Source organism: Rhinichthys klamathensis, unplaced genomic scaffold, assembly GCF_029890125.1.
Source record: "Rhinichthys klamathensis goyatoka isolate OS25496 unplaced genomic scaffold, OSU_Roscu_1.1 h1tg000501l_1, whole genome shotgun sequence".
Classification (NCBI taxonomy): Eukaryota; Metazoa; Chordata; class Actinopteri; order Cypriniformes; family Leuciscidae; genus Rhinichthys; species Rhinichthys klamathensis.
Window position 1 is genome coordinate 1583011 of NW_026606982.1, and position 13699 is coordinate 1596709.

At 40.1% G+C, this 13699-nt stretch overlaps 1 protein-coding gene across 1 annotated transcript; it reads left to right on the forward strand.

Moving 5' to 3' along the window:
• Nucleotides 1–1072: 1072 nt before the first annotated feature.
• On the forward strand, nt 1073–1978 carry cdc42ep2 (CDC42 effector protein (Rho GTPase binding) 2). Its single transcript, XM_056237830.1, has one exon. It carries the CDS (start codon nt 1214–1216, stop codon nt 1961–1963), a length of 750 nt encoding a protein of 249 aa, XP_056093805.1. The 5' UTR covers nt 1073–1213; the 3' UTR covers nt 1964–1978.
• Nucleotides 1979–13699: the final 11721 nt, after the last annotated feature.

Genomic DNA, 13699 nt, shown 5'->3' on the forward strand with positions numbered 1-13699 from the left:
GTCTTACGGTCTGTTAAACCTTTCAGCACACAAAGAAACACACTAACACATGCACTCAAATGTTCCCATTATACCGCTGCTGTACCTTTATAAGTTTTGACTGCTGAGTCCAGTATCACCAGAGACATGATAGCCTATTAGACCTATGTGTGCAAGTCAAACATGCCAAGACTAACAACAAACTCTGATTATTTGCTCTGACTCTTTGCCAAATTATAGTTTGTTTATCATCTCTCACTTCTTATTAAATTTTGTAAAAAAAAAAACTTTCTTTCTAAGTAAATCTCACTTTTAACTTTGACCTAAAGAACTCGTGTTGTAAGATGTGCCGCTCACTTTGAATTTGGATGGGTTTCATCTTTGTGTAATTTGATATAATTGTTTTGTTGTGGTTTTTTACTTTGAAGTAGCCTAAGTCTCAGTTCAGTTGTAAATAAAAGGCAAATGCCAAGCAAGCAAGCAAAAAGATCAGATTTTTGGAGCAGATTTTAAAATGTCTTCGAAAGTGTCTTAAAGCATATTGAAAACACCACATAGACATATAAACAACATAACAAACTTGATTTTCACCACAAGGAGAATTTAATAGATTTCAAAATGTCATTTATTCTTGTGAAGGGAAAGTCTATGATTAAATCAATGCTTTGTGTTCAGTTAGTATGTACTACAGCAGTGGTTCTCAATCTTGGTCCTGGGGAGCCACTGCTCTGCACATTTTATATCTGACACACCCACTTCAGTTAATAAAGCTCTTTCCTAATGAGCTGATGATCTGAATCAGGTGTGTTAAATGAGGGAGACATACAAACTGTGCAGAGCTGTGGCTCCCCAGGACCAGGATTGAGAACCACTGCACTACAGTATGTGCTAAACACTCTTTCTCTTTCTCTCCAAAACTGCAGGCAGACTGGACTGGGAGTGTCTATAAGGATGTCAGAATTGTTGTCCTGATACTGTCTTTCTCCATGTGGCCTGCCGATGTGGATTTTGGGCTTTATGTATAAAGAGACACTCTGAACCAATGAAGAATTTTTCATGAGAAAGAATCAAAAAAGCATCCTGACTCTGTCCAGTTGGATTGAATTTGAATGCTAAGTGCATTGTGTTTTTTTTTCTTCTTCAGTCCATTTATTCTCTTCGCCTTTCCTCTTGTCCGTTCACCCTGCTGCAAGATCTGTCTCTCTGTTGTGCTGGAGGACGCAGTGGGTCAGACATGTCGGCCAAGGCTCCCATATACCTTAAGCGACGAAGCCGTAAAGGAAAGAAGGAAAAGCTGCGTGACCTTCTTTCATCCGACATGATCAGTCCTCCGCTGGGAGACTTCAGACACACCATCCACATTGGAAGTGGAGGAGGTGCCGACGATCTTTTCGGTGACCTGTCTTTCCTACAAGGTAAATTTCACCTGTTACCGGGGCAGCAAAGTCATCAAGGGTCCTTCCAACTAAGTCGCACAGCAAGTGTAAGCAGTCACCCGCCAGCCAGCGAGAGCTCGCCTCTGTTGAAAAATGCCCTGTCACTGCCTATCATTGGAGGGGTGCAGGCGCTCACACTTCCGGCTGTGACTTCAGCAGGAACGGTGAATGCTGAGATCCCAACAGCCCTGATAACAACTCAATCGCCCCCAACATCTCCGTCTCTCGCTCCACCTCCCAAACCTCCCAGACTGCACCTGGAAGAGAGGAACTTGTCACCGCATACATCGCTTCGGCATACATCTCCAAACCGCTATCCACTTAATCTGCACACATTTGGGCAGAGTCCAGAGGAAGATGAGAAATTTGTAAAGGATGGGGATGGGGGAGAAATGCCGTATTTGTCCAACGCCGGCTCTATGCTTTCCCTCCATCTGGACTTGGGGCCATCCATCCTAGAGGATGTGCTTCAGATCATGGACAATGAGAGAACAGGGACGTTCAGTGGGCGACTTACACCCAGTGGACGACAAGAGATATATACCTGAAAGTGAACAAAGAGATGTGAGATATATAAATGAGCTAATCACATTTTTCTTCATGCATCAAAACATTTTTCCATCTGAGAGAACTCATTTACCTGCTGTACAATGGCATTTCCTGGAGACTTTGTCCTTTTTTTGCTCATTATGCATTTAATCTTTGGAAACTACATGATTTGAACCAATCAAAATTGAATCGGTTTCATCATTGGATTTCTCTGTTGTTCAAATGGATTGTTTTAATTCATCTCTGTTATTTTTGGACTACAAACAATGCAACAATTCTGGCTTTAGATCTACTCTTAGATACATTTTGAAACATTTGATCTGAAAGCATTTTAGTAAGCACATCTCAAACTTACCTGCATTGAGTGTACAGTATGTACTATTACAGAGCAACATCCTACATGCCTCCTGGATTCACTACAGGAAAAGAAAAACTGACATTTTCCTCTTTCAGAGCAGCGATGACATCATCTCCCCCCTCTGTGTTGTTGCAATTTGTGTAATCGGGTAAAAATGCGCAGCTCCTCCCTAATGATCTGGACACGCACACGCGCCAGGAGGCCTGTGCGTCTACACCCTGGGATTTTAACGTTCTCTTTTCTTTTTTTTTATGGGGAGTAGTCTTCATTGTTCAGAAACAGAAACCCAAAGGCTGGCTTTTCACTGAACAGGAATATGGAATGTTTTCCTTTCATAAAATACTCATTTTTTCTGTGTTTGGTTGTTATTGAGGTGTCTGCGATCCCTCAGGCATTGACAGATGATCACTTTTCATGCAGCAGTAGTTTTTCCTTTCTCCGATTGAGCATGAGCGATGGGGCCAAAAGAAGGGCTTGTGTTACCTTGGTATCCCCCATGTAACCCACCCCACAGGGGTTGAGAACGCTCTATGCTTGCCGTTCACAGATTTAGACTGTAGTATTATTTTCTTGTTGAATTAAAATAAATAACTCTTTACTTTTTTCTAACTTACCTTGCAAAAAGTGCTTTAAACTGTCAACGAGGTGGGCTTAAAAGAACAAATACTAACAGAAACAGTCATATTGCAATCAGCATTTTGTGATGCTATCTTTGCACTGTAACAGCACTAAGAAAACCTACTGTATTCATTTAAACTCATCAGTTCTCATATTAAAAGGTACACTATGTAACTTTTGATGCTCTAGCGGTTAATAAACAAAACTGCATGCATCTTGAGGCGTCCAGAGCTACTTCTCCGTTTATGTATGTCTGCAGCAGTTGTCGCCCCGCTCAGTCTGAAATAGTCCAAATATAAACACTTATTCTAGGCATACCGTACCATACTCACTATATACATTTTGAACAAAAAAAAAGTTACATAGTGCACCTTTAAAAAAAATCTATTTGAGATGTGAAACAATGTACAAAGGTTTTTTGTTTTTGTTTTTTGTCTGAAAAGTTTTGTTCTAAGTAGCCATTGTTTCTGACACTGTGTCTATACCGGACGCAGCCGTTGTTGTCACGCCGCTAGAAGCTGTCCGCAGTGGACCATTGCAAATCCATTTGTCCTTTGTAGCAGAAGTAGTTCGAGCGCTTGGAGTACATCAGAAATATAAAAGGGGAGCAATTTTCTGTTGGAAATTTGTTGCATCTCGTCGCACTGTATCCAGTGTCATCAGCATCACTGATTATAATGGGTTCTACTTGCTTTTGTCGCATCGTGCCACTCGTGTCTGATGTAGACACGGTGTCAGAGTATTTAGTGGGTCTTTCTTTAGGATTCTTGGTTCCTTTTTTCGTTACTAGTGAATTGTCTTCCAATTTTATCCTTACATTGTGAATTCCATTTCCAAAGCTGAATCTATTTACGAAGTCATAGTTCCGTGCACTTAACTTTGCTGACATACATCTGATCTAAAGACCAATTAAATCCACTAACAGATTAAATCCTATGGTGTACCTTTCTAATTTCAGTATTTATTTTTGTAAGCTTAAAGACTAATTTCATTACATTTATTATTCTCCTACTGAACAGGGACCTGAATGTTAGACATAGAATTATTGATCAAAACTCTTTAGTATTTATTCTGGATTTACTAAAACTTACCACTACATTAACCAGACGTATGTGAATTAAGCAGTTCTCACAGCCACTTTACTCAAAGGATTTGAAAGAGACAATATGAAAATATCTTCACATGTCATTTTTATTGATTACATCAATGTGTGTTAGTGGTTTGTGCCACGTGTATAACTCATATATGCAGTTATATTTAATTAAGACAGATGATCTTATGATTTTGCTTCACTGAAGCACAATTACAACAAGAAAAAAAAAACAATAAGTAAAAGTACAATAGAATTTTAAAGGTTAGACCGTTTAACAAGCAATTGGGTAAATATAGTAGATGTAAATTTAAATGATGCATTACTAAAAACCACACATGCCTTAATAAATATCTCTAAAATACTTTTCTACTCCACCACAGCAAAATACTGTGATCATTCATGTTGACTAATATTAATGCTATTTTTAGTTCATGAAAAATATAAACTTGAATTATTACTCGGAATTTGACGATTAAACTCAAAATTGCATAAATATATGACATTCCTGACAAAGACATTTTACCATAAAAATGCATCATGGTTTTAGTCTGAAGGGGAAACAGCTGCAAATGTTATCTCTATATTGTAGCGTAACGTTGCTGCCTTTCAGTAAAAGTGAATCATTAATAACTTTTTCTACACATCCGTAGAAAAATCATATGCCTCTAACACCTGTTCAGATTTGCACCAGAGGACATTTTTCTTATTGGGCTTTGTCAGATACTATACTGTGGATGTTAAGTGGATCTTTGCTGCTGCTGCTGCTGTACACACTACAATAGACTTACAGGATAAGATATAGAGACAGAAACATAATGGTGAATAAATGCTGATTCAAGTCTGGCTGTGTTTTTTTTCTTCTCCATATAAGCACAAAGGCAGTCAAACAATGGATGGTTTATGTGGATTATATGTGAAACTATATGGATTTGTACTGCCTTACCCTGCCCTATTTCATTGCAACCGAACTCTTTAGCTAAGACTAGAATTTATTATGGGTGAAAGAATGAGCAGAATTGCAGGTCAGTGCATGAACGACTCTGGTATTACTGCACTTACCTGTGAGACACTTTTTTCATCGCAAGTCTTATAGCATGCATGCCTCTACTTGAATCTGTTTTGAATACAAGCAATGTCTTGAATTTGCAATTTTGAGCCTCCTTTGGCTGGGAGCCAGCCTCGTGGTTTTGTGTGTGTGTGTGTTCAAGGCACTTTAAGAGTTTGAGAGTGTGTGTCTGTGTACTCTGTTTATTTGCAGTAGCTCCTCTATTTTTTGCACAGGCCCTGGGAATCCTTCCAACTGGCTTTATTAACAGAGCAGCCCGAGTCCCTGACCTTACGATCACAATACCATGGGAACACCAGCTAGAAAGAGGGGAGAGGTTGGAGAGAGTAGGAGGAAGGGAGTATAAGGAAAAGGGTTGAGGGAAGGTGAACAAGGGCCAGGATGAAGGAAAAGAGGAAGTGAAGAATTGCAGAAGAGCAGATATATCAGAAAGGAGACCATAGATCACAGTCTATGATTCATTAATTTGACAAAACGCATTGTTGCACTTTCTTCATACACATTACGTTAAAGAAAAAGAGGGTGAGGCTCCTACAATCAACTCTCATAAACAGCGGATCTGCATTCTGATTGTTATAAATCTATAGGAACTAATGTTTCACAGCATAGTATTGGGCCACGCTTGGCAGGCTGAAGCTGAATGAACCAGCTAATCAATGTCTTCAGGATCACTAGAAAGCTACAGGCAGTTGAGTTTTTATCAGGGCTGGAGCTTAACTCTGCAGGACAGTAGCCTCTCTAGAACAAATTCTGCCTATTTTAGCTCTGTTCCTCTATTGCTTCAGTTTAAAGGTGTTTTCACACCTGGCTCGTTTGGAGTGTTTGTTTCGGAACCTGGTGCGTTTTCTCCCTTCGGTTAATTTAGGCGTATGAACACTGCAATCGCGCTCAGATCCGCAGATCGCCTGGATGAGGTGGTCTCGGCCCTAATGAAAATTAACTCTGGGGCAGTTCATTTGAGGTGAGAAAGCAATTTGACCCAACGGACTAACAAACCAAACAGTATCAAAATTCATAACGGTAAATGTGTATAAAAAACCGCAAAAATCAGGCTTGATTTATATATGATATTTAGTGAAATATTAAATGATTAGAGTTCAGTTATCTGAGTGAGTAATTTTGCAGGTAATGTAGGGGACAGATAGGCTTGTGCGCATTTGTGAATCAAGGCCGCTGAACGACCGTCTTACAAGATTCCACAAATACAAAAGTGCATATTCATGGACATTCTTAGGGCAGAACAACCCTGCAAAAGACTCGTGATTTGTTGTGCATGAAGTTACAGTTACAGATAAAGCATTTATGGATTGAGAGCAAAGACAATAATGTATAATCATTTGTAGATTGGTGTGTGCACGTGTGTGGATCTCTTGCGTGCATTTGTGGGAGGTTTTGATACTGTTTTCACCCCATAGTTTTCAATGTACAGGGTGTGTATGTGCATCTTTGTGTGATCTCTCTAACCTAGGAGGGAATTACAGCCCTTATATCATAGCCCTTGCTATAATGTGTTCCTTTCTCTTTCCTCACTCCCATACTAACAGAATGTAACAGATAATAACCACCCAGGCAGCTTCTGCAAACACGCACACGCATATAAAAACATTTCCATGGAATATTCTGAAAGTGCTCCGAGGAAGGGAGGATACTGAAAAGTATTCACCATGTGCTCTGTTACTTCAGTGCAGCCTTTGTGAACGTGTCAAAGGCTTTGCTCTGTGTGTGGCTACTATTCACAACCTGTCAGTTGGTATTGAGCAAGACGATTAAAGGAGGGAAAGCGAAGGAAAGAAGAGAACATATGAAGAGGTTTGGAGAGGCAGAATGAAAAGAAGTTTGTTGTATGATATGGCCTATAGGCCTACCTAAAACTGGCTGGGTTATTTTTTTTTACCCAGACTGCTGGGTTATGGCTGTTTGTTGGGTTATTTTCAAAGTGTTGGGTAGTTTTGTGTAACCGACTGCTGGGTTATATGTTTCACTGATGGTAGAAATTATGCACCTCCTCACAAACTCCCCAGCCTGCTGGATCATGTAGAAACTCACATGGATCAGGTCAGAATTTCCTAGAATTGGTGAATTCAGAATTACAAAAGTGATTTACGAATGCCTATGGTGAACTGAACTAATTCTGACATCCTTTCTGACCATATCCTCTGAGCAAAAAGCAGCTGAGAGATGGGCTGAGACGTCATTGGCTGCGTCCAAAATGCTGAATTCATCATGACGCGTCTTCACCTCCTGTCTCCTGAGAATAGTTGTGTTCATAGGCGGAGTTTGGGGGGGGCTAGGGGGGGCACTGCCCCCCCAGACCAGAGCCAATTAATGCCTGCCTTGTGCTTTGAAAAAAAAAAAAAAAATACTGTATTCATATTTTCTCATTTTATTTGTCTTATCTTATCATTTTTGCGGGTATAATGAGTAAGTTAAGGCTAAATTATTTTTAATTACTGTATTGAAAAAGAAGCTAATTTTCTCACGACTGGCGGATCTCAAAGTATCGCGGTAAGTGAGGAATTTCCTGTGTGTTTTTCGCGTACAGACACGTCCGTTCACATGGATCCCCAAAAACGACTAAAACCGCTGTATTATTCATGCCAGGCCGACTCTCCATGAGAGGATAAAGAACAGGCTGCGGTTGACGATGGGAGCAGCCAGGTTTTCTTCTCTTGCGATCCTTCACATCGAAAGCGACATTACGGCCAAGCTCTCACCTGAGACCATTATCGACGCAGGACGCAAAAAAACGAAAATTACTGTTGCACTAGTCTGAGCAATATCTAGGTCTGTAAGTTTTATTTCTCTGCCAAATAACTGCTTAAGATGGAGAAAAACTCAACACACTGCTTTCAATATGCTGTTCAATATGTTTCAAAAGTGGAGAGTAGGCTATGTCCCACACAGCAGGAGACTCCTAAGCGGATCCGCGTTCAAGTCGCCAAACCCGCGTAACTGTCACATTCGTTTTGGGGCCGCCCAGAGGATCAGCTCCGCCTCCGGGAGGCGCCGAAAATTCTACTGTCAAACAACGGATCCAGTGCGGACCCATGTCGGATCCTAGGACGCGGACGCGCCTTTACTGTAGCTGCTAACGGTTGAACTAACGTTACAGCACACCAGGAGCCGATCATCAGTCGAGCCTTTCTTTGCTGGGACACGGTTGCGCTGAACCCTCTTTTGAGTAAGTAAGTTATTTATATATATAAGTTATATATTGCGACATTGACTGTAAACATTGTTTTTTTTATCATCATGTAAATTATCGTAATGTCGTTGTTTGAAATTATTGACAACTTAAACATGTTCACTCGTGGATAATGATTTAGCGCTAGCTTCTAGCTAGCTGTGCATTACATAGTTTAACAACAAATCAAAACGCTAAGTGAACATTATTAGCTAACGTTACGTTTATCATGTTGGTTTTAAAACAGTATCGTTAATACAGCGTGTCGGAGCAGCGTCTCCTGCAGCGGGGAGTCACAGGCAGAGGGTCCCTGCAGCGTTCGCTAACGTTAGCTTCTTGTCTTGGGACTGATAGCAGTAAACACTAAATTTATCAAATTCATAAATAAATTTATTTTCCAATAAACTGTAACGTTAGCTGTCATATTTCACGGTAACGCTACCCACGTGAGTGCGGATTTCAACGCTGTTCGTTACTTTGCCTATAGGCAAATATATTATAATATATTATATACACTATAAATAAGATTCAGTGACAAGTAGTAGGCCTACTCGCCCTGTTTAATTTGGTTGCCATGACTTCGCGTGGGACGACGTCCTGTCAGTTGCTCGAGAGGGAGGGATGACAGCTTATTTGACACATAAAAGTCAAGTCTTGTTCCGTATTGAACTGATACGGAACGCACTTTGTTCCGTATTTTTGAGAATCAATTCAGTGCAAATCCATGACAGACACATAGCTTCTAAAATATAAATGTCAGACAGACTATGAATGAACGAAGACCTGCTATAATGGAAAATTCGGGGACTTGGCGCCCCCTTGGCGGGCTCTGACGTGTAATGACGTAGAGTTGGCTCATTGGTCGCACGCAGCTCGCACGTCAGAGGCGCCCGCGCCATTGGATGTGCAGTTGCCCCAGCACAGCCAATAGCCGCCTTTCCACTGCACACGACATTCGCATACGATTGTCGCATTTCGCCTCCTAGTGTCACAGTCGAATGGAACTTTGAAATTAGTCGTGAAGCAACCGTTAAGTTACCCTCGGATATTCACAATGGTTAAATTAATGATTTTAATGAATGTGCTGTAATGCATGCATGAATATCCACACAAAACAAATTACCCTCAATACATCTAAAATAAAAACAATGTAGATTTTATAGAGCTAATCGATATAATTATTGATTTAATAATAATTATTTTTTTTAAATCTGCCATAATTATTAATAACCGTCATTTGACAGAAATAGCGTTTACAGAATAAAAATGATGCACTTGTTTATACAAAAACAGGTAATTAGTCAAATGTACTGTCAGTTATTAAAATGGCATATTACATGTGCATCAGATACCTGTGTGTGTTTACAGGGGATTCACGAGAGATACCTGTCCTAACTGTATTACATGTGCATCAGACACCTGTGTGTGTTTACAGGGGATTCACGAGAGATACCTGTCCTAACTGTATTACATGTGCATCAGACACCTGTGTGTGTTTACAGGGGATTCACGAGAGAGACGGACATTTTGCAGGCCATGCAGCAGTGAAGAAATGGACCAAAACAGTGGATCTCTTCCTCTATGATCTAGTTCTTGTTCCTTTGCACCTTGACTTGGCTGTAAGTAATTTATGAATAGTAATGCCTTTGTAACAGATTGTTTCCATATTTATACTGTATGATTAAAAGTGTAAAAAAATTATATTTACCTTTACACTATTTTTTTTAACCTTTGACCTCCATTGCTTATCACCAGGTAATTTATTTCCAGTGCTATGACTCCATGGTCAGAGACATGATGAGATCTGCCAGATATTGTTGTGAGTTATGTCCAATTACAACTTTGGTTTTAACCTCAAACGGCTTTGAAGGCATGTATGTATGTCTCGTGTGATTATTTAACAGGAAATACCTCATGGAGGAGAACAAAATCAAAAAAGCCTGCTGCTTTGAGGCTTCCAGATGGACCATCGGCCGAATAAGAACCAACGTATGCATGCCCTCATATAATAAGTTATACAAATATTCTTTAAACTGTGCCCATTTGTTTACCGTTATACTTACTTGGAATTTTGTTTCTAGGCAATTCCCAAACAGCCAAATGGAAATGACTGTGGTGCTTTTATCTGCAAATATGCAGACTTCCTTTCTCAAGGAAAGCCACTTACTTTCAGACCGGTACATGACCAAGCTACAATATTTATATTTCTCAGAAACCTGATTCTTAACACTTGTTTGACTTTATGGTAACACACTTTAGAATACTGTTTCTTACTTACTGCATAACTAATAAGGAATTAGGTGATTCTTTATTAACACTTAAGTCACTACTGTTAACTACTAAGGAAGATGTGTTAACTAATCAGTATGTAATATAATTTTATGATTGTGTTAATATCTGTCTGTTTGATTACAGGTGCTGTGAGAAAAAACTCGGTGACGCGGTCAGCCACAGATGCGGAGATGCACAGGTCACCAAGCATGCTATCAGGTGGTTCAACCTGGCTACAGATCGGGCAACAAGGAGACGTGTCCCGCCTCCATCCACACAAACTGAGTAATAGGAGTAATAGGAGAAATGATTAAACATTAAACCATCTTTTTATTGAACTTCTTGTTGTTCACCAGTTATTCATTTTCTGATATTTTAGCTGTACATAGTGCAGCATTTCATTGAAGTTGTAGCCTAATAGATAAAATATGTTATGTTTACACCGACCTAGGCCTATAAAGCACTAAATTAGGTTTTGACCACAAAATGAATGTAGATTAGCCTGGCCCACATAGGCTACTTAACAAACCAGAATAGGCTATAACCTATAACTTTCCATAAATGTAAATGTCAGTTTTATATTTCCATTGAGTAGTGATTACTTTTGTACAGTAAATTGATGTCTTGTATCGAAACTTTTATGTTAGGCCTATTTACAATATTGTTAGGTTAAAAATACAAGGCGATGCAGATTTAAGCTTAGGTCTATATTGCTGTAGTTACTAGCCTAGGCTAGCCCTATAGTTTTTGGTTTTATCCTATAGTTTAGTTTATCCTATTTTATCCTACAGCAAGAACAGAAGGGATTTTAAAAATGAGATAAACGGGTCCAAAACGGACCCGGGCCAGATGAGCCAGAATTGTATGAGTCCGTTGCGGGTCCGCGGCGGATGTATGTATCAATTTGCGGGTCCCAAACGGACCCGCCGCAGAGGTAAGGTTTTAATGGCGGATGCGGAGCGGATGCAGCGCGGAGCCACGGCGGGTCCGCGATCCGCCTTCGTTGCGGATCCGTCACTGCGAGCAAGTGGACGCCGATACGGGTCCGTTTCGCGGGTCCGTTCCGGAAGCCGCGATACCTCCGCGGTAGATCCGCCGCGGAGTCCTTTTGCTGTGTGGGGTGACCGTTAATTTTTCCCGTGTCTCAATGTTTTAAATGTTTCATGAAATGGCTACAACAAAATGCGAAATAACTTCTTTTTTTTTTAATCGCTCTCATTGCCACAATTGTGTTTCAAACGTGGAGAGTAGGCTATTGTGTGACTGTTCATTTTTCCCGTGTCTCAAAATGTTTTAAATGTTTCATGAAGTACAATAAAATGCGAAATATAACTTTAATCACTCTCATTGCCACAATGTGTTTTGAAAAAAGGAAAGAAAAGAAAAACTAAAAATCTTTTTGTTTTGGTTGAAGATAATATTTTAACAGTGCAAAAGTGGTCCACATTTCATTTATCCTAATTGTGTCCGAACGACAATGATTGCTACATGAATGAATGAATGAATGCTACAATGATTTTTTTTTTTTTTGCCCCCCCTGGCTCGAATGTCAAACTCCGCCTATGGTTGTGTTCGACTTCATGCAGCTCTGCGCAGACCGATCGGTGGCTGACTTGAAGCAGTGCATGCCGGTTAGAAATTTTGTCCGACTTGATACAGCGCCGACGACACTGTCACATGACTGTGACGAATGCCATCAAAGTACCGCGAGTCGCGAGAGACATGCTTAAAGTCACTTACATTTACAACCAGTCATTACTGTGAAAGAAAAGTGATGCATGCACTGATAATATAATGTACTGAGTATTTTTTTTATACATGTATGATTTTATTCATTCATTCAGAGTAAACACGACGAAGCTATCACTGCAGCGCTCGTGTTAATTCTTTATCAATCTTTTTATACTTCTTCAGGGGTAGGCTATTACATTTTCATGTAGTCGCGATGTTATATTGTGTCATGTTTATCAAAATAAAATGATTAAACAACGTTGACTCCACTTCATTGATATAGGCTTGAACTTTATTCTTGTTCAAACAGATGCTGTAGCCTATGAAGTAGTAAACTATTGAATGAAAATGTGTCTGAAACATCTGTGTATTTGGCAAATATTGCATTTATTTCACTTCAGCTGTGGTAAAGTATGCAAACACCACATGAGCGGTCACTACGGGAACCAGAAAGTGTCCGACTTCACGTCTCCGTTTGCAGCTCCTCCCCGCCTGCACGCGGCAACTCTCGCCGATCGGTTACATCCAGCCGCAGCCGATGTCGAACACACCTATAGCCTACCTGAAGGTATCACGTTTGAAAAATGTTAACAATTATGTTAAGTTTGAAGCATAGTATATATGAAGTCACCTGAAGTATCCTCCTCCGCTGCCGTTGTTCAGTTGAACTAGAAAAATAAAGATGCGGTTGGTTGTCAGTTTTTTGTGTAAATGTACTTTTTTGGACAACGTTTTCTACTTCTGATGTCATTTCTAGCGAGAAATTATTATTGTAGTAATTAATTATTTGTTTAGTTATCACCAAAGCTCGCTCTATTTTTGCTGTAGATCAACTTAGCGCTGCCTCAGAAGTCTGTCTGAACTGTCATTGCTTGACAGGGCAGTGAGGCAACAAGTTTTGAAGCGGTCACGTCACTGCACTGCAGTCAAATGACGTCCAGCTCCACCTCCTGGTCTCGTCAGATTGACCACTAGTGCCACATCGTGTCCATTCGTGAACACTACAACAATAAGAGTTGGAATAATATAACGGGTTTGGTTCTTTCTTATTGAAGTTAATTTCGCCTGTTTACACGTGTAGTACATACGTATATTCTTAATATATTATTTTTATTAGTTATTCATTATTCAGTGAAAAGCACCCCTTGCTAATTCATGAACGAAGCGTTCTTTTGAGTTGGATCTTGTCAAAATGATCTAGTTCACAAAACCCATATAAATAGGTAGTTCGGAACTTCGGACACGAATCGGTCAGATCTGGTTCTCGAATTCACTGCAGAGGTTGAAGTCTGCTGTTTTCCCAAGTGGTACTCACTGCAGAATCAAATGACATGATCCAGCTCCTCCTCTCTGGACGTCTAATGTGGAGGGATAGGGGGTGCTTCTCAATATCCCTCCTCGTCTCCTCGATCCT